This window comes from Capsicum annuum, chromosome 3, assembly GCF_002878395.1.
Source record: "Capsicum annuum cultivar UCD-10X-F1 chromosome 3, UCD10Xv1.1, whole genome shotgun sequence".
NCBI lineage: Eukaryota > Viridiplantae > Streptophyta > Magnoliopsida > Solanales > Solanaceae > Capsicum > Capsicum annuum.
Window position 1 is genome coordinate 122,514,016 of NC_061113.1, and position 20,242 is coordinate 122,534,257.

Consider the following 20,242-nt stretch of genomic DNA (forward strand, 5'->3'; position numbering starts at 1 on the left):
CTAAATTCAAAAAGTTGTTGTATCTACTAAGTTTAGTAATTTTTTAGCTGTAATTAGTTTTTTAAAGTTAGATCAATTAACTTTTAATCAACTACAATCTATTTCAGAGTAGTAATATTTACCTACCTAAATAAGCACCCTAACTCTAGTGACAAGTAGCAGGTTGCGTGATTTATTTACTTATTAATCATCCATGACAATGAACTCCTAAATTCTTTTTCCGCTTGCTATCTTTGTATGATGGCTGGCGCTGATGAAAATGACAAGTATACTTAGATTATTAAAATAAATAAATGATAAACTAATTAGATAATTAGAATCATACTATTATAGTAATAATCAAATTTCTTTTAATATATTAAAAATTTAAATAAATTTTTAAATACCAAACTCATATTCTTTGGGTTGATACTAAAAAATGTCAAATGTAGTAAGAGCTAACCACGTTGGTCGTGGTAACAGATCTTCAGAAGGAGTAACATTTTCAATGGGCGCAACATGGTGCTTCTATCAATTGTCCAAATATAATCATTAAGCGAACTTTCATATCCAGAAGCTGGTTTCTTTACTTGTGCAACAAACACCAAATATGTGTTAAAAGGTGTAAACACATCTTCAAAATGCATTATATCAGTACCAAATATAATCGCCTGAACTTGATTTTCCTGTGAGATAATTTATAAGACTCAGTGACTTTTGAACATTCTATTTAATGTGTGTTTGTAATAACAATGTGTTGAAGAATAGATCTGCAACAAAGAAAAAATATCCATGCATTGATGCATAACAAAGCTAAATGAACATCATTTAAACCCCCCCCCCCCCCCCCCCCAAAAAAAAAATGCTAATTTCATAATGATCACACCTAATTCAATAGTTTAGTAACAAATACAACACACAATTAGTAAGATGCAAACACTATGAATAAGCATACCAAAACTAAAATCTTTATGCAATTTGAACAAAGCATTTGACCTAAAAATGTCAATTCCATAGTGATCATAACAGAAACTAAAACAATATGCAATCAGTAACATACACTTAAATTAAAACATCCATTATAGCTTGAAAGTCATATGTTTTATTAAGTATCTCCCTTCAATCTCATCAAATTTTCTAATTTACGTATCCATGTGATAAATTCTATTATAAATGGGAGTTGTAATTTTTCAAATTCCCATATTAGTTTTCAAACTTAATGATTGTCAAACTATTAAGAATCTACTGTCGACTAAAGCTAAATATTTCAATTTTCATGCTTAAGTGATAGATAATGAATTAAAATACAAAAAAGTTCAAAGATTCAACAAAGGCAATATAATTAAAGAGAAAGCAATTTCATCATAAGAATAGAATAAACAAAATATAAAGGCATGGATGACCACATAAGATTGTCCTTTATCCGGAGAAAAGCACACTGATCCTCTTGACTAATTCTTTTATCTTTTCGGTACGTAAGATTACTTTTTGTCGGTGTCCCACATTCCTCAATGTGGCTAGTGGGAGGTAACTATACTTTACCAGCAAACTGCTCCTAGTATAACATTCAGTAATGAAATTATTACGGGACCAATATCAACTTAATCAAACAATTCATGCTTAAATGCAACCGTAAAAGCTTCATCAGCACAATAGTCTTAGACTTTCATGTAAGGATTGATGCATGAGCACCCTTCAATCTCACATTATTTTTACCTATTCAGACACTTTTCACTTAGCACCTTTATGCTCTTATTAGTCATGATTGTTGTTTTTTCTGATATTAATGGTCAAATAAAAATCTGTAAGTAAAATCAAACACATAATTTAAACTGACTGTCGGTCTAACATTTGCATCAGTGCTTCCCATTCTTAAGGGTGGCTTGGGGAGACTGAAAATTCTAGTGAACAACAGCTCTAGATACAATGTTCACCATAAGATCACACAAGACTATGTAACAATTTAATCAAACACTTCCAGTGGAAAAATGCAATTGCACCCACATAATAGTAGTGGAATTCGATATTCCTATATGTATTAACAACTGACATATCTACTTGTGTATAAAGCAGAACTTGAGAATTGAGACCATATCTTCACCACCTAACATCTTTATATCATGCTAACATCTCTTGATATTTAATAACATTTCTTGTTTTAATCAAAATTAAACAACTCTTGAAAGATAAAGCGAATCTCTTGAAAAAGCTCAAAGAATGAACTCACAAAGTATTAACCACGAAAAAATGCTACAATTTTTTTTTTTTGAAAAATCATGAGCTTAGTGTCCCAATTACTAATTTTTGCCTTTCAACGGACACTTAGAAGGGACCTCACTATAAATTTGTAATATAAAATGTGAGAGAGAATTAAAAAGTATTTTTTAAATTGTGGAAGTGCATATATATTTAGTCTTTCATTTGATGACCCAAATTATAAGGCTATCCAGAAAACAAGCTTGAATAACCAGTTAATGAGTTGATGTACCAGTGCTCTTCGTATCAATTTAATCCCATGGATCTTCACATCTTATCCCAACAGAGTGAGCAGACCAAGATGGAGCCAAATATAATGAAAAAGTTTACAAATAATCAAATTTAACAAACCCCCACCTTGTAGTCCCTCACTGAGGACTTCAATAGTAAGTGCAATTAAATAGAGCAATTCGGCAAGAAAATCTAAAAAAAGTTTCATTACCCTCAAACGCTCTAACATTCCATTATGCGATGACATGGAAGCGCAAGAAATAGTACTTTCAAGCAGTAGGATGCTATAGGGTCAGGTTATAGATTACCTTTTTTTAATGAATATGGGCTACCTAAACACTACCTATAGCGACTTGTAAAAGCCACCTATATTGACTTTTAAAGTCTTAAGATAGAATGATTTGTACCAAAAACAAAATTGAGAACAAGATAAGACATCTTTCTAAGTCAATTGTGCATGTTCGATTAAACTAAATCTGTAGCATACCCAAAATATCCATAACAAAGTTTAATAATAGGAGCTGGGAAGGAAGGAGTAATGGATTAAAGAATTGGGATTAAATCTCTTTAAATTGGTGAAATCTCTTTAGCCCCAAAATAAGCTTTAGCATCTCATTGATCGCTACGGAGAAAGGACAAAAGATTTTTATTGAAATCCATAATTTAATCCCATGAATTGAAGATGAAATCATAGGAATGATAAAAGAACGACAGTATAGAGAAAGCACATACCTCTTCATCTTGAAGTATCAAGAGTTGGTACTTTTTGTTTCTGTATTTGTTGTTCCCTGGCCGACATTTGTCAACCAGTTGAACCTTACACGTCCAATCTTGTGTCTCCGGTATAATCATATTGATGGAAAATCTTTCCGCCATGTTCAAGCAATCTATGATTATAGTATGTTACAAATAGAAATGATGTGTTATAATAATAGTATTTAATATAAAAATATAATGAGCATAATATAAAATAAAAGAATAAGTTTTATATTAGATTTACCATTGAAAATAATTGTGTAAGTTCAAGAAAAATCCTTTTTAATAATTTTATCATAGACAATATTATAAGTAGGGTAATCATCATTGTTGTCAACGGTAGATGGTCTAATTAAAATTTTAACATTTTTGAAAATTCTGGCTCTTGATAAAGCAACATATAATTGATCATGAGAGAAGACAGGCTCACGCAAATATATACCAACAAAATCTAAAGTTTGTCCTTGAACTTTATTTATTATCATGGCAAAACATAATCCTACTGGAAATTGAGTTCTTTTAAAAGGAAAAGGTAATCTCTCATCTTCTGATGTCATAAGTGGTATTCGTGGAATAAATACATGTGTATTTTTAAATAACCACTAGATATTATTGCACTAATTACATGAGTTCTAAAATCATTGTATATTAATCGTGTCCCATTACATAAACCCTCAGAAGGATTCAAATTTCTTAATAATATAATCCGACAAATTTTCTTCAAAATTAATTTGTATGGAGGCAAACCAACAGAATTTAAAGTGTGCAAGAATTCTTCATACTCACTTTGATCTTTTGGATCAATAGTCTCATCTATACCAATTTAAAAAATTTTAGTGTTTGGAAATGAGAGATCAACATATTATTTATTTCATCAACAAAATTATTTTTTGTGGTTAAAATAGCCTGTGAAGTAAAAAAGGGTTTGAATGATATGTGTATAATTCAGGATAAGTAACTTTAAAAAGTTGATCTAAGGATTCCTTTTCAGAAGTAAAAGGAATAATGAGAGAGGAAGGAATTTCAATTTTTCCATGATCATTTGTTTTTTCTTTTCCATCACCAATTCTCATTAAATATTCACAAAATGCAGGATTTTTTTTGGCACGCATATTCTTCGTAAGTTGTAATTTTTTAAGCTGATTTCAAATTTTTAATTTATTTTGCATAACAAATCTTGTTCACTAACAATGATATTTCTTTCAAAATGAACATATTTAGTTTTTTTTTGCTGTTGAAGATGGTTTAACGTATTCTGAAATTAGTTTAAACTCATTAATTTCTCGACCCATTAAGTAAAGAATGTTATTAATATGATTTAAAACTTTGTAGCGGATTTCTCGTGTATTCATGTTTGATAACTTTTTGAAATCCTCGGTCATTGGGTCTTCAAATCTTTCCCATAATTCTCTGGGATTAGTTGGATTACAATAGATCAACAACATAGAAAATAATTGTCTTAAACTGGATGGCATTTGATAACTTGCTGCTTCAGACATGCATTCTATCAAATTATTATCAGAAAGTAATAGTCCTTTTTTTCTGCTACTTCTCTAAATGTATTGTAATGTACTCCATTTATAGTTCGTAAATCTTCATATGGTTTTGGTCCTCTTACATTCATTAAAAGTAATCTAAGATAGTATCTTTCTCCTTCGGTTGGATGACAAGTCACGACACGATCAATAACGTGACCGCAATTATGGCGTGTCCATATTTTATCTGACATTGACCAAACAAAATGTTCTAAAAATTTGTGATATAAAAAATTTAAGTCTCTAAATTTTTTTTTAATCTATTCATTAAAAAGAACTCAGTTAACATTGTCTTTTTAATCATGGGATTATCTAAATTTTTTTTTAATACTATCTATAGTTTTGAAAGAAATAAATTGTTGCCCTTAAATATGTAGTTGAAGATACTATACACTTGGATTCATTTCACTAATAGGAAAAACGAATATTCTCCATGCAGCCTCAGGCGGTGATACCCACCGAGCAGATTGATATTTTTTTATTTCATCTATCTCTATCTTCGTATCATTAGAATGTATATGAAGTGCTATTTTATCGTGTCCTTTATAAATATACTTATAAATGTACTTTATAACTTTAATGTTTGAAAATATCTCTTCATTCATATGACAATTGAACTTACAGAGTAAAAATAGATTATAAGGAACAACCCATGTATTATCAAGAAAGTGCCCTCTAATTTTCACATTTTTTCCATCATTTCGTCTTCTATAAATTGGATATTAATTTCTTTTTTAGTTGTTTGTTCTGCAAACTCCTTGGGATATTTATGTTTACAATAACCCTTTTTCTTCATACCAGAATTCGTTGCATTCAAACTACCACAAGGACCATGCATCATGTGTTGTGTAACAAGTGAGTATAGATAGAGATTTGTTTTTTCACCAGGTAACGTAGCACACAAGAATTGATCATATGCTTCAGGAGTTAATAATTTATAATTATCATCAAGTATAATAAGAAAATGAACATATAGAAGTCCTTGTTTTTGAAACTCTATTGTATACATAAATGCTGCAACTTTTTCAAATACATTATTTTCAGTATATCATTTTTCAATTCTTCTAACTTTGCTCTAAACACTCGACTAACTAAATCAAGTCTATTTTGTGATTCATCACTTGGCAAATTTTTTTTCTATTTCAGGCCAAGAAGGATTGCATGTCATAGTAAAAAATATATTAGGTTTTTCAAAACGTTGTACTAATGTAATAACATCCATATATCGCCAACGCATGTCCCTTGGGCATCCTGTAAAACTAAGAGGTAGTATGCGTTGTTTTTCTATTTTTGACGCTTCTCTTTCTCCACATCGTAAAATAATTAAGATTGCTACTAATACATCTACTTTGAATAAATCTTGATTAAAAGAAGCAAAGTCTAATCTTTGAATTTTAATTTTTATCCATTGATCTACTATGTATTGTTGGAATAATCTTACTGAGTGTAAGATTATATTTACATCATCTCTTGTTTATAGTTTGTAACAATAATATTCACGACAAGAAACAATGTCTCTTTTTCATTTTTCTTTTTGCATAACCTCACTTCCATATTAAGAAGTCCATCAATTAAAGACATATTCATTACATTTGGTAATTGTTCTTGATTATAATATTTTCGTGTAGATGCATTTGTCGAATGTTTAATTTTTTTAATACCACAATTCCAATCATTTTGACCATATGAAAATATTAACGGATATTGTAATGGATCATGACAACCATAATAATAATTTACTAATTTACTTTTATCACTTTTAGTATATATTCAAATATGTGGTATAGAAATAGTATTATTAATATCTTGTTCAATCCATATGCCTGCAACTTCTGATACTGTTGGTAAGTTATATATTCATTGATCTAAATCAGAATCACATTTAAGTGCGATATAAAAATCAGATAGTTGTGGAACATCAATTAAAGATTTCAAAAACATAGAATATAGATTATTTTTTAATATGTCCATTAAATTTATAATGATACATTCATTTAGTTTATTTGAACATGTCATTTGATTTCTTACCTCATTTTCACTATCAAAGAAATACAATTGAAGATTTTTTCCTTTTTGGTTTGTAGGAATTAAGTCATTTATGAAATGATACATCTGTCCTTGAACCCTAAAAGTATAAATACCATTATTTCTCTTTGTTAATTTTTTGTCATAAGATACACCGAGAAAGATGAATGAAAATATATTATTGTATGTTATAACATAAGTTCGAAATTATTTTGATTCCTCTGTATTTTCTAGATAAAGCTTTTTTAATTCTACTGGAATTTCATGTGAAGTTAATTGAATAGAATCATTTCCACAACAAATGCAGGTGGCTCAAATTCAAACTTTTTGGCTTTACAAAATTGACAATTTAGCATATCATTTAATTTAATGTAACTCATTTCTAATGGCATAGCAGTTGAGCTGCTAGATTCCATGAAATCATACCCTGTATATGAGAAATTCCAAATGAAAACTTAGTAATTTTAGTATATAGCATTATTATTAATCTTGAATTAATAAATAAATTTTTAGTAATAATTACTTAATGACACTATTTATCTTTACCTACTTTTAATAAGGGCATTAACTCTTTTATAAGAGATCTTTGTTCACCAGAAATATTAGAACTGCTAGACGATGCAGTAGACGAATCATTGTTCATTGAACTTTCAGACAATCGTTATCTTTTTAATTCTGATCTTCTTGCTCGTCGATGTGCCAAAAGGGCCTCTTTTTTCTCAAGTGACATTGTTCTATATAATTCTCATCTTTTAGCATTTTTGTCGGCGTTTATTTTTTCAAAAGTTTGATCATTATTAGAATCTCTATTACTTGATATTTTTGCGATCCAAATTTTATGTATGAAGTCTTTAAAAAAACAATAACAAAAAAACTTTATTAAACACTTCATATAAAGTAATTATAATATTTGTGCTATTCAATTAGTTTGTTTATTTAAAAATATAAGAGACATTTATTAACGGGAGGGTAAAATAACCTAAAAAATATTACGCAAAATGTTTATAATTAAAAAAAATTAAATAAGTTGTACTTACCACACAATCTAATGTAGGCACGGACGTTCAGTTAGCTATCACCGAAGAGAGGAAACTGTAAAATGAATAGTTTAATATAAATAGATTAAATAAGTAGAGATAAACAATTAATTGGAGAGAAGAGTCATAAAATAAATAAGGACAAAGATGAAATATTAATAAATTTATGGTTCAAGTTTAAGGACACTAATTCTGATATAAATTCAATGTACCCCCGGCTCATGATAAAATAACCTGGGCAAGGAATAGTAAAAGAATAAGATATAATAGAAATCAAAAACATCCATTAATACCATAAGCAGGAGGCACAATGTAAGACAACTTTCACACACTCATATGTTGATCGCAAATCAATAAAAGATTGCATTAAAACAAAAAAGAAAGAGCAAGGACAAATATAACACAAAGTAACCTCTTTCTCTGTCCAACTATACTGCTCAAGCTAAGCTATTAAACCAGCAGAAGTGAATATGAATCTTATTAGATTCGTGGGTGGCAAAATTAACCAAAAAATTATGATCGACTCAACCCATTTAGATTTGGGCGAGTTAGGAAATCTTTTATTTTACATTTGTCGGTGTTTGTATTGAATTTCTTACCATAATTGGGTTTTTCTTTAGTTACCATAATTAATTTTTCTTTAAGAGAAAGGAAAACATATTCTCCATTTTTGGCTAATCCTTATTCTTGTAGGAAAAGGTTATAGTCTATATAAATAGAGACTCCTTTCTTTTAGTTTTGTAGCATCCATAATGTAGTCCTAGGGGTTTGAGAGTTTCATTTGGGGGGAGATTTTGTGAGACACAAGTATTGCAGTATCACTTGTTCATCACTTGTGTGAACCTCTTTTTATTCTAAGTGAATTATGTGAGGTTGTCTCTCTTGACAGTTTGTACTCTTTTTTATATAGTGGATTACTCATCTTCTTTTGTGGATGTAAATCGATTGATCAAAAGATGTTAAATTATTGTGTCTATTTTAGTGTATTTGTCGTTTATCTTCTTATGTGACGTCTTTCGAGGTTTTCTTTGCAAGTTTCCGCATGATACCTGGTTATTCTAATCCTAACAAATGGTATCAGAGCGAGGTTAAATTAGGTGTTCATCTTGACGGATTCAATTTTAGTCGCAACCTATTTGACAATAATGAAGATTTTGGTTTGAGAAATTTTATCAGAGTATTACTCTAGGTAGAGATAAAATTTAATGGAGGAGATTTTGGAGATGGAGATTGAACTTGATGAAGACTACATGAAGATGGTGGAGCAAATTTATTTTATCACAAATTCAGGCTAAGGGGGAAAATTATTGGTTTTTGTCCGGGCTTTCTTACCATAATTGGGTTTTCCTTTAGGTACCATAATAGGTTTTAGTTTTAGGAAAAGGAAAATACATTCTTCATATTTGGCTAATCCTTATTCTTGTAGGAAAAGGTTATAGACTCTATAAATAGAGACTCCTTTCTTCTAGTTTTATAGCATCCATAATGTAGTCCTAGGGGTTTGAGAGTTTTATTTGGGGGGAGACTTTGTGAGACACAAGTGTTGCAGTATCACTTGTGTGAGCCTTTTTTTATTCTAAGTTAATTATATGAGGTTGTCTCTCTTGACTGTTTGTACTCTCTTTTATATAGTGGATTACTCATCTTCTTTTGTGGATATTGAGCGATTGACCGAACCATGTTAAATTATTGTATCTTTTTTAGAGTATTTCTTATTTATCTTCTTATGTGGTGTCTTTTGAGGTTTGCTTTACTAGCTTCCACATGACACCTATTAATTCCAATCCTAACAAGTTGTATCAAAGCGAGGTTAAATTGGGTGTTCATCTTGGTGGATTCAGTTTTAGTCGTAACCTATTCAACGATAATAAAGATTTTGGTTTGAGAAATTTTATCAGAGTGTTACTCTGTGTAGAGATAAAATTTAGTGGAGGAGATTTTAGAGATGGAGATTGAACTTGATGAAGACTACGTGAAGATGGTGGAGCAAATTTATTGTAATACCCCGCAAAGTTCGCTCGTAGTCCAAGCCTTAGAGCGTGTCAAGTGAAGTGTAATTCCAGCCCTAAAAGATTGAGAAGAGACTTCTCAAGTAATTGGTATTTAAATCATATAGAATTTTCTTCAATTTGTGTTTTTGTCCTCTAAAACATAAGAGAGCTAGGGTTTCTCCCTCAAGATCAAATCTAAAACCCTTCTCCAAGAAATCTAAGAACTCACCATATATTCTACAAATTGAATTGAGACTTAAGTTCCCCAAATTCATGGTTGCAAGAACCCTCTCTCAAGAGTAAGAAGAAGAGTTTAAAGCAAGTTTGTTCATCCAATTTCATAATCTAAGGTATGTACGGTTTTGAAGCAGGGTAATCCTTTTACCCTTGTGCCCAAAGGCTTATTTAAACTATAATTTTCTACAAATTATGAGATTTTACATGAAATTGAATTGGGGGTTTTTCACCCATTGTTATTGGTTGCAAGCTTTTGACGTTTCCTATGAATTGAGAGTCTAAGGGCATGATTTTTACATATTTTCTTAAGAAATTGCAGCTGAGTCTATACCCCATGATTTTAATCCTTGAGAATTTAAGAGTTTCAATGTTCTAGAAATTGAAGTATATGAGTATGTTGATATTTTGAGACAAATTGTTGTAACTTCCAGATTTCTACATGAAATATGAATCTATATGCTATCTATTATGCATTATGATGAGTTTTAAATTGAGATTGAATTATGGGTCATTAAACCCTACTTGAGACTTGTAATTTTATGAACTATTGTGCTATAAACGCCCATGATTTGAGTATGTTAAGATTTATTGAGAAATACTTTGACCTAATGGTCATAGAGTTTTGAAATCCACTCTACTACATGAGATTACAAATTTGATTGTTGGGTTCTTGTGAACCATGGGATTATTTTTGAAAGTGAATTTTCATGAGATGAGCGACATAAACTAAAGGGAGTAGTATTTAACACCGAGTTGGGTAAGGTACTACGGTTTCTTACCCCAGAACTATGTGTCACTGTAGGTTTGAGATTTTGGGCCTAAGGCTGAGATGATTTGGCCCGAGGCCGAGATAAGTGATCACTAAGTTGAGGTTATACTTCTTGGAAAGAGTATGATGCCTCTCCCCAGTGTGAGGTTTCTTCCTTAGGAGGACAAAACGTTGGACTCCATGTAGCTCGCATAATTTATGTCGGTTAAGATAACCTCCCTAACCTAAAGTATTTTCCATTGAGATAGAATATTTCCCTAAAGCTTTGGGATGAGATATTTTCTAAAATGAATGAACTTCTTTGAGTATTTTTTTCTTTCTAAAGAAGGAAGTAGTTTTCTCTACTAATAAGATTTGATCATCAGTTTTTAAACCAAAGTTATATCATTCCAAGTTCCAAGTGTTTGAGTTCAAAGGAGTTATAAGTTCTTGAGAAATTAAAGAATTTTTACTCTCTATGAGACATATGCATGAGTTGAAAGTATTGTTTAAAGCTTCCTTCATCCAATGAGTAATGAGAATAAGAGAAGAGCACAGATTTTTAAAGACCAAGTGTAATGACTCACGAGATTTGTGTTACATGCTTCATTCTACATGATTTATGCTCTTTACATTTTAAACTTATTCAAGCCATGTGAATCATTCCTATTTGCATGCATGATTTGATTAAAGAGTATTGATATTGATTTATGTAAATGCATGCACCCCATATACTCAGTACATTCCTAAGTGTTGATCCACATATACGTCTATGTTCTACATTGTCTTATAATGTAGGTTTAGGTGCTCATTCCTAGCCTCATAGTGATTCCCGAGTACCGTCATCTACATTTCTACAGTGGTGAATCCTCATGGTTCGAGGACCTACCTTCAGACATTTTAGTATTCGAGTGTTTATGTTATTATTTTCAGTTTAGTTTGAGTCAGATGGGGACTTGTTCCAACATCTCTCGAGTTTGTAGAGTAATAGAGGCTTTGCTAGACTAGTTATCAGACTGTGGTTATGTTGAGATTTTTAGTATTGTGGTCATTTAGACCGAGTATTACCTTCATATTTCCTTTTATTTGATATAACAGTGCCAGTGTTTTGTATATTTCTTCTTGAATGAGTTATTATGAGAAGTGATAGGCTCAAAGGGTTAGCTTGGGGCTACTTGTAGCCCTAAGCACCGTGTGACATCTCAGAAGGTGATTTTGGGTCGTTACAAACTTGGAATCAAAGCCTAAGATCTTAAAGGAGTCCTAGGGAGTTTGACAAGCCGCGTTGAGTAGAGTCTTGATCATCGGTGTGTAGCACACCACATCTATGAGCAAGAGGCTACAAGACGTTTTAGGGACAAGTTACTTCTTTCTTTCAGATTCTATCATGCCTACAATTGTCCCTCTCATCTAATAATTCGTGCTCTCTTATTTCAAAAAATGTCTCTCCGGAGAGCGAATGCCCATAGAAATAATGATGAGCAATCTCCATCTGTTGATCCTTTGAATGAGACTGTGTCTTATACTGAGTTTCGAGCGGCCTTTCAGGTGTTAGCCTAAGCAGTCATTGCTAATGTCCGATCCAATAATCAAGCTGCAGTTACAGATCAGCAAGGAGGTGATGTAGCTGCGGCTATGATTCATGATTTCATGTGGATGAATTCGCCAGAGTTTTATGGGTCCAAGGCAGATAAGGACCCATAGTTGTACCTTGAAGAGGTGATGAAGATCACGCAGGTGATGCATATTTCTGAGGAAGAAGGTGTTGAGTTGGCATCTTACAAGTTGAAGGACATAGCTTGTGACTGGGTTGTATCATGGAGAAAGGGTAGAGGTGAGGATATTGCTTCTATGACTTGGCAGGTATTTTAAGATGCATTCTTGGACAAGCTCTTTCCGCTTGATATGAGGGAAGCAAGGATTGAAGAGTTTATGAACTTGAGGTAGGGCTCCATAACTGTTAAGGAGTACTGCTTGAAGTTCAACTAGTTGGCCAAGTATGCTCCTGATTTGATTTCTGACATCCGAGCTAGTATGAGCAAGTTTGTGAAAGGTGTTTTTGGTTTGGTGCTAAAAAAGTTTAGGACTGCGATGCTGCATAGGGATATGGATCTGTCTAGGTTGATGATGCATACACAGTGGATAGAAATGGATAAGATTAGAGAGAGAGAGAGAGTGAGGGGTAACAAGAGAGCTAGATCTGAGCAGCTTGAGTATAGTCGGCTTAGGTTCCATGGAGGAAACCGTCCTCAGTTTTAGAGATGTTCGTCTATTCCAACACCTTCATCAGCTAGTGGTCCCGTGCCTAGAGGCTGGTAGGACCAAGGGAGCAGGTCTTTTATGTTTAGGTCGTAGAAAAGTGTTGGTAACAGGCCTCGTTATCCTCCTTGTGCTAAGTGTGGTACGGATCATCCCGGTGAGTGTTTTGCAGATTTGAGAGGCTATTTTGGTTATGGAAAGCAGGGCCACAGACTTAGATATTATCTGCATGCTATGCAGGTGACCAGAGATGACCGACCTCAGGCACAGATTACTAGTACACCAGCTCTTGTCCCTCATTCCGCCCCTGTTCAGGGTGTTTATCTAGCACTACTGGCGGTCAGTGCCAGAATAGATTCTATGCCTTACTATCCCATCAGGAGCAGAAGGACTCTCTCGATGTTGTTACTGGTATGCTCCGTGTCTTTTGTCTTGATGCTTATATATTGTTGGACCCTGGGTTAAGTCTCTCTTATGTGACCCCACTTATAGCTGTGAAATTTAAAATAAGTCCCAAAAAGATTCCTAAGCCTTTCCTAGTTTCTACACCAGTAGGGAAGTCAACTATTGTTGAACAACTATATAGAGATTATCCTGTTACTGTTCTTCATAGAGTCATACTTGCTGATTTGATAGAGTTAAATATGGTGGATTTTGACCTTATTCTAGGTATGAATTGACTTCATTCTTGTTATGCACCTATAGGCTGTCGTACCCGTGTGGTAAAGTTTTTGTTCCTTAATGAGCCAGTCTTTGAGTGGTCCGAGAGTTCGGTATCTCCCAAGAGTCATTTTATCTCCTATCTCAAATCCAAAAAGCTAATATCCAAAGGTTGCATCTATCACCTAGTTAGAGTCAAAGACACTAAGTTCGAGGCTCCGACTATTCAGTCAGTCGATATTATTAATGAGTTTCTAGATGTTTTTCCAGAAGATCTCCCAGGGGGCTTCCCAATAGAGAGATAAAGTTCAGGATTGACCTTCTTCGTGACACTCATTCCATTTCTATTCCTCCATACCTTATGGCACCTATTGATCTTAAGGAGTTGAAAGAGAAACTCTAAGATCTTTTAGACAAAGGTTTCATAAGGTTCAGTATTTCTCCTTGGGGCACACCTGTTCTATTCGTATGAAATAAAGATGGTTCTATGCATATGTGCATTGACTATCGTCAGCTTAACAAGGTCACGGTCAAAATTAAGTATCCTCTTCTGAGAATTAATGGCTTGTTTGATCAGTTGCAAGGTGCAAGTTATTTTTCCAAGATAGACCTTAGATTCGGCTATCACCAGCTTAAAGTGAGGGAATGTGATATTCCAAAGACAGCCTTTTAAACCCTTTATGGTCACTTTGAGTTTCTAGTCATGTCTTTCGGGCCAACCAATGCCCCAGCAGCTTTTATGGACCTCATGAATCGAGTGTTCAAGTAATGTCTTGATATGTTTGTCATAGTGTTCATAGATGACATCCTTGTATACTCTCGCAGTGAGCATGATTATACATATCACTTTAGAATTGTCTTGGAAACTCTTAGAGGTCACCAGTTGTTTACTAAATTTAGTAAGTGTGAATTTTGGCTAAGGTTTGTAGCCTTTCTGGGTCATATTATTTCAGTCAAAGGTATTGGAGTTGATCCCCAAAAGACAGAAGCTGTAATAAATTGTCCTAGACCTATCTCTCTATCTGACATTAGAAGTTTCTTGGGTCTAGCGGGCTACAACCACCATTTTGCGTCTCCCATGACCCGGTTGACCCAAAAGAAATTTAAGTTCTAGTGATTAGATTTCTATGAGAAGAGTTTTCAGGAGTTGAATACTCGACTTACTTTAGCCCTTGTGTGACTTTGCCTGATGGTACATATGGTTTTGTGGTGTATTGTGATGCCTCTAGAATTGGTTTGGGTTATGTGTTGATCTAAAAAGGTAAGGTTATAGCCTATGCCTCTAGACAGTTAAAGCCATACGAGAAGAATTACCCAACCCATGATCTTGAGTTAGCTGCTGTGGTCTTTTCTTTGAAAATCTGGAGACACTATCTTTATGGTGTTCATGTTGATGTGGTTACTGATCATATGAGCCTGCAGTATGTGTTTACTTAGAGGGAGTTAAATCTTAGGTAGAGGAGGTGGTTGGAGTTGTTAAAAGACTATGATATGAGTGTATTGTATCACCCGAGCAAGGACATTGTAGTGGCGGATGCCCTTAGCAGATTATCTATGGGTAGTGTTGCTCATATAGAGGAAGGTAAGAAAGAGTTTGCTTGTGATGTACATTATCTGGCTAGATTGGGTGTTAGGTCGCTTGATTCAGCTGAGGGAAGTACTTTGGTGCAAAGTAGTTCCGAATCCTCTTTAGTTTCGAAAGTGAAGGAGAAGCAAGATAGAGATTCTAGTTTGGTTAGACTGAAGGAGGTAGTTAAGTACCAAAAGGTAGAGGTTTTCTCCCAAGGGGGAGATGGCGTGTTGAGATTGCAGGGTAGATTGTGTATTCCGTGTGTTGATAATCTGAGGTAGAGGATTATGGCTGAAGCGTATGGAGCGTGGTATTCTATTCATCCCAGTACTACCAAGATGTACCGCGACCTGCGGAAAATCTATTGGTGGAATGGTATGAAGAAGGATATAGCTGAGTTTGTAGCAAAGTGTGCAATATGCCAACAGGTTAAGGTAGATCACCAAAGAATTGGTGGTGTGATGCAAGAGTTTGGTATACCCACTTGGAAGCGGGGGATGGTGAATATGGACTTCGTGACTAGGTTACCTCTTTTACTTCATCATCATGATTCTATTTGGCTTGTTGTAGACAGGCTGACTAAGTCTGCACACTTCTTGCCCGTGCATACATCTTATACAATGGAGGATTATGCTAGATTGTATATCCAGGAGTTAGTCAGGTTGCACGGAGTTCTCTCGTCTATCATTTCGGATAGGGGTACTCAATTTACTTCTCAGTTTTGGAGGGCATTTCAGCAGGGTCTTAGTATCCAAGTTCTTTTAAGTTTTATTTTTCATCCGCAGATAGATGGTCAGGCTGAGAGGACCATTCAGACCCTAGAAGACATGTTGAGGGCGTGTGCTCTTGATTCCAAAGAAAGTTGGAATGAGCATTTTCCATTGATAGAGTTCGCCTCTAACAATAGTTACCATGCTAGCATCGGAATGGCACCATTTGAGGGCTTGTATGGTAGATGATATAGAACACCCATAGGTTGGTTTAAAATGGGTGAAACTGCCGTGATTGGGCCTGATGCAGTATTTGAAGCTATGGAGAAAGTTAAGTTGATTAGAGAAAGGTTAAAGACAGCTCAGAGTCATCAAAAGTCATACGCTAATGTGAGGAGAAGAGATCTTGAGTTTGAGGTAGGTGATTTGGTGTACTTGAAGATTTCACCCATGAAAGGGGTGAAGAGGTTTGGTAAAAAAGGAAAGCTTAGTCCCCGTATAGAGTGTTGATCCGTGTTGACAAAGTACCCTATGAGGTTGAGTTTCCCACAGAGTTGCCAGCCGTTCATCCTATTTTTCATGTCTCCATGATTAAAAAGAATATTGATGATTCCGTTGTGGTAGATCCTTCAGAGAGTGGTGATATTCAGAACAGTCTTTCAATCGATGAGATTCCCATTGAGATCATAGATTTTTAGATCTGTAGACTGAGGAACAAAAAGGTTCCCTTGGTCAAAGTGTTGTGGCAGAACCAGTCAGTGGAGGGCACTACTTAGGAGGCAGAAGCAGACATGCGATCCAAGTACCCACACCTCTTTTTTGTGAGTTCAAATCGATCCGAAGGTATTATTCTTCTTTATTCAGCCCTTCTAATCTAAAGTTCATCTATATATCTATTTTTGCATGAGTTCTTGCAATTTTCGAGATATTCAAGAGTTTAGAGAGAGATTTTAAGCCATTTAGCAAATTGCTTCAGCTATGTATACTTTGTTTTTCCTATGTTCCTAGTCTATCTATCAATATCGAGGACGAATTTTTCCAAGGGGGAGATATTGTAAGACCCCGCAAAGTTCCCTTTTAGTCCGAGCCTTAGAGCATGTCAAGTGAAGTGTAATTCCGGCCCTAAAAGATTGAGAAGAGACCTCCTAAGTGATTGGTATTTAAACCATATAGAATTTTCCTAAATTTGTATTTTTTTCATTTAGATAATTGAATTATCTTTCCAACGATACCAATTTCGTCCAAATCCGATATCGGGGTAAGAAATTATGGCCGTTTTACTGAGAGTTGTCGAAATTGCCCAGGTATGACGAATGATTCGACGGACCGTCGAGTCTGCGACGGACCTTTTCTTGGCCCATAGTAACCAATGTAGTAAGTCCCTTTTCTGTCCCAAGTGCGCCGGCCAAAATGACGGCCGTCAAGGCTGCAACGGACCGTCGTTGTAACCATCGTGCTGAGGTAGTGTGGCCTCATCCTAGCCATCGTGTGACGGGCGATCCGATGGACCGTTGGACTTGTGATGGACCATCAATCCGACCATCGTATTGAGGCAGTGTGTCTCTTTTCTGGTCATCGTGCGACGGATGACCCGACAGACCGTCGCAGACCCCGTTCAACAATTTTTAACTCATTTTAAAAAGGGTTTTTCTGTCTTTCCACTCTTTTATCAACCTGATATATTTCAAACAAAGCAAATGACTTTATTTATCATCCAAAACATAAGAGATCTAGGGTTTCTCCCTCAAGATCAAATCTAAAACCCTTCTCCAAGAAATCCAAGAACTCACCATAGATTCTACAAATTGAATTAAGATTTGAGTTTCCCAATTTCAAGGGTTGCAAGAACCCTCTGTCAAGAGGAATAAGAAGAGTTTAAAGCGAGCTTGTTCATCTAATTTCATAATACAAGGTATGTGGGGTTTTGAACAAAGATAATCCTTTCACCCTTGTGCCTAAAGGCTTATTTAAACTATAATTTTTTGCAAATTATGAGATTTTACATGAAATTGAATTGGGGGTTTTCACCCATTTCTATTGGTTGCAAGTTTTTGATGTTTCCCATGAATTGAGAGTCTAAATTCATGATTTTTACATATTTTCTTAAAAAACTGCAGATGGGTCTATACCCCATGATTTTAATCCTTGAGAATTTAAGAGTTTCAATGTTCTAGAAATTAAAGTATATGAGTATGCTGATATTATGAGACAAATTTTTGTAACTTCTAGATTTCTACATGAAATATGAATCTATATGCTATCTATTATGTATTATGATGAGTTTTAACTTGAGATTGAATTATGGGTCATTAAGCCCTACTTGAGACTTGCAATTTTATGAACTATTATGCTATAAGCACCCATGATTTGAGTATATTGTGATTTATTGAGAAATACTTTGACCTAATGGTTATAGAGTTTTTAAATCCACTCTACTACATGAGATTACAGATTTGATTGTTGGGTACTTGTGAACCATGAGATTATTTTTGAAAATGGATTTTCATAAAATGAGAGATAAACTAAAGGGAGTGGTATTTAGCACCGAGTTGGTTAAGTTACTACGATTTCTTACCCCATAACTATGTCCCACCATAGGTTTGAGATTTTAGGCCTAAGTCCGAGATGATTGGGCCCGAGGACGAGATAAGTGATCACTGAGTTGAGGTAATACTCGTTGGCAAGAGTATGATACCTCTACCCAACATGAGGTTTCTTCCTTAGGAGGACAAGATGTTGGAATCCATGTAGCTCGCATGGTTTATATCGGTTAAGAGAACCTCTATCACGACCCAATTTCTCAAATCGTGATGGCGCCTACCTTATCCCACCAGTAGGCAAGCCAAACCATAGCCCGAAAAAATAGGTAATGGGCTATTAGGAAGAGACAAAATAAAAGATCGCGTATGATAATAACAACCTTAATAATAAGTGAAAACTAAGAAGAAAGCATATGTATTATATCAAAATGAGAGGAGGAAAAAGGACCAGCTATACAAATGAATCTCTCCCAAGACCTGATAAGGTCAGTACTAGAGCCACTACTAACAGGTACCCAGAGTACTAGACAAAAATTTAAAATGTACGCAAGTAGTCTCGAGTGAAAAAGATTAACTAGAGTAGATAGAGGAGGATCAGCCTCAAACAACAGTAAGCTCACCCCGCTCTAAACCAGCACTGAAAGGTAGGAACCACGTCAACGCCGACTACTAGTACCTAGATCTGCATCAGGAAAAAGATGCAGAAGTGTAGTATGAGTACCAAAAACAACGGGTACTCAGTTGGCATCATCAACCGACTGAACTTAATATAGAAAAGGTGTAACTACAATGCAAGGAAGTAATCTGAGTTATTAGTAAATAGGGATGGAAAGGTAAACAACTACCAAGCTATGCAATGGCTATAAAGGAATAAACTTGTGCAATACCGAAAAAAATAATGATGCAGTAATAACAAATAAATCAAACATAACCTAACTGAGCCCCCATAAGCCCGCTAGGCACACTGAAGAAGACAATTAACCCAACCATACCCCCATAAGCCGGTGGGACAAACAAGTGGTGAAAGTAAACATAAATAATCAGATGCTGGACTCGAACCAGAACTCAGAGTAACCCCAACTATAATCAGATGTCGGACTCAAACCGGAGCTCATAGTATCATAATAATTAATTGCCGAACTCGAACCAGAACTCATAGTAATCATAATAATCAATTGTCGGACTCAAACCAAAACTTATAGTAACCATAACCCACCGATAATATTAAAATTCATATCATAACAATATAAATGTCTAAATAATCATTCATTAATCTTAATTAAAAAGGGATAAATTTAAGGTTTTGCAATTTAGCTTCACGTTCTAAAGTAATAGATGCTATATTATGCTAAAAGATAATTTTTCAATATTTACTAGAACGGGGCCTTAATCTGAATAAATAAGACAGTTTATATAAATCAAATAATATGCATCTACAAGTATTTATTCAAAGCTAGCATAATAGTTCACAATTTCGGTATATAAGCTCAATCTAAAAGTAGGTAAACCTAGCCTACCTGGACGCCAAAGCTAGAATATCTGTCCGCGAAGCCTCCGAATAATACTAGTAGAACCCGAGCTTGAATAATGGATTCGAATAATTAACTTATATGAAATTTTATAAGACTTGCCAAGAACTTTAATTGATTTTCTAAAGAAGGATGAGAAAAAACAGAAGCAAACTGAGAAAGGCCAATATAGAGATATA

At 34.3% G+C, this 20,242-nt stretch overlaps 1 protein-coding gene across 1 annotated transcript; it reads right to left on the reverse strand.

Annotated features, from left to right (window-relative positions):
• Positions 1 to 404: 404 nt before the first annotated feature.
• Positions 405 to 19,219, reverse strand: LOC107854158. Its single transcript, XM_047410266.1, has 4 exons — positions 19,155 to 19,219; positions 7,820 to 7,874; positions 3,199 to 3,353; positions 405 to 665 (listed from the first exon to the last, which is right to left on the reverse strand). Exons 3-4 carry the CDS (start codon positions 3,340 to 3,342, stop codon positions 438 to 440), a joined length of 372 nt encoding a protein of 123 aa, XP_047266222.1. The 5' UTR covers positions 3,343 to 3,353; positions 7,820 to 7,874; positions 19,155 to 19,219; the 3' UTR covers positions 405 to 437.
• Between the last annotated feature and the right edge of the window lie 1,023 nt (positions 19,220 to 20,242).

Excerpts from the sequence above, each read along its gene's own strand:
- LOC107854158 (XM_047410266.1), bottom strand. The coding sequence starts at position 3,342 with ATGGCGGAAAGATTTTCCATCAATATGATTATACCGGAGACACAAGAT. Across the intron at positions 666-3,198 it reads TGATACTTCAAGATGAAGAG|GAAAATCAAGTTCAGGCGAT; the intron begins GTATGTGCTTTC and ends ATTATCTCACAG.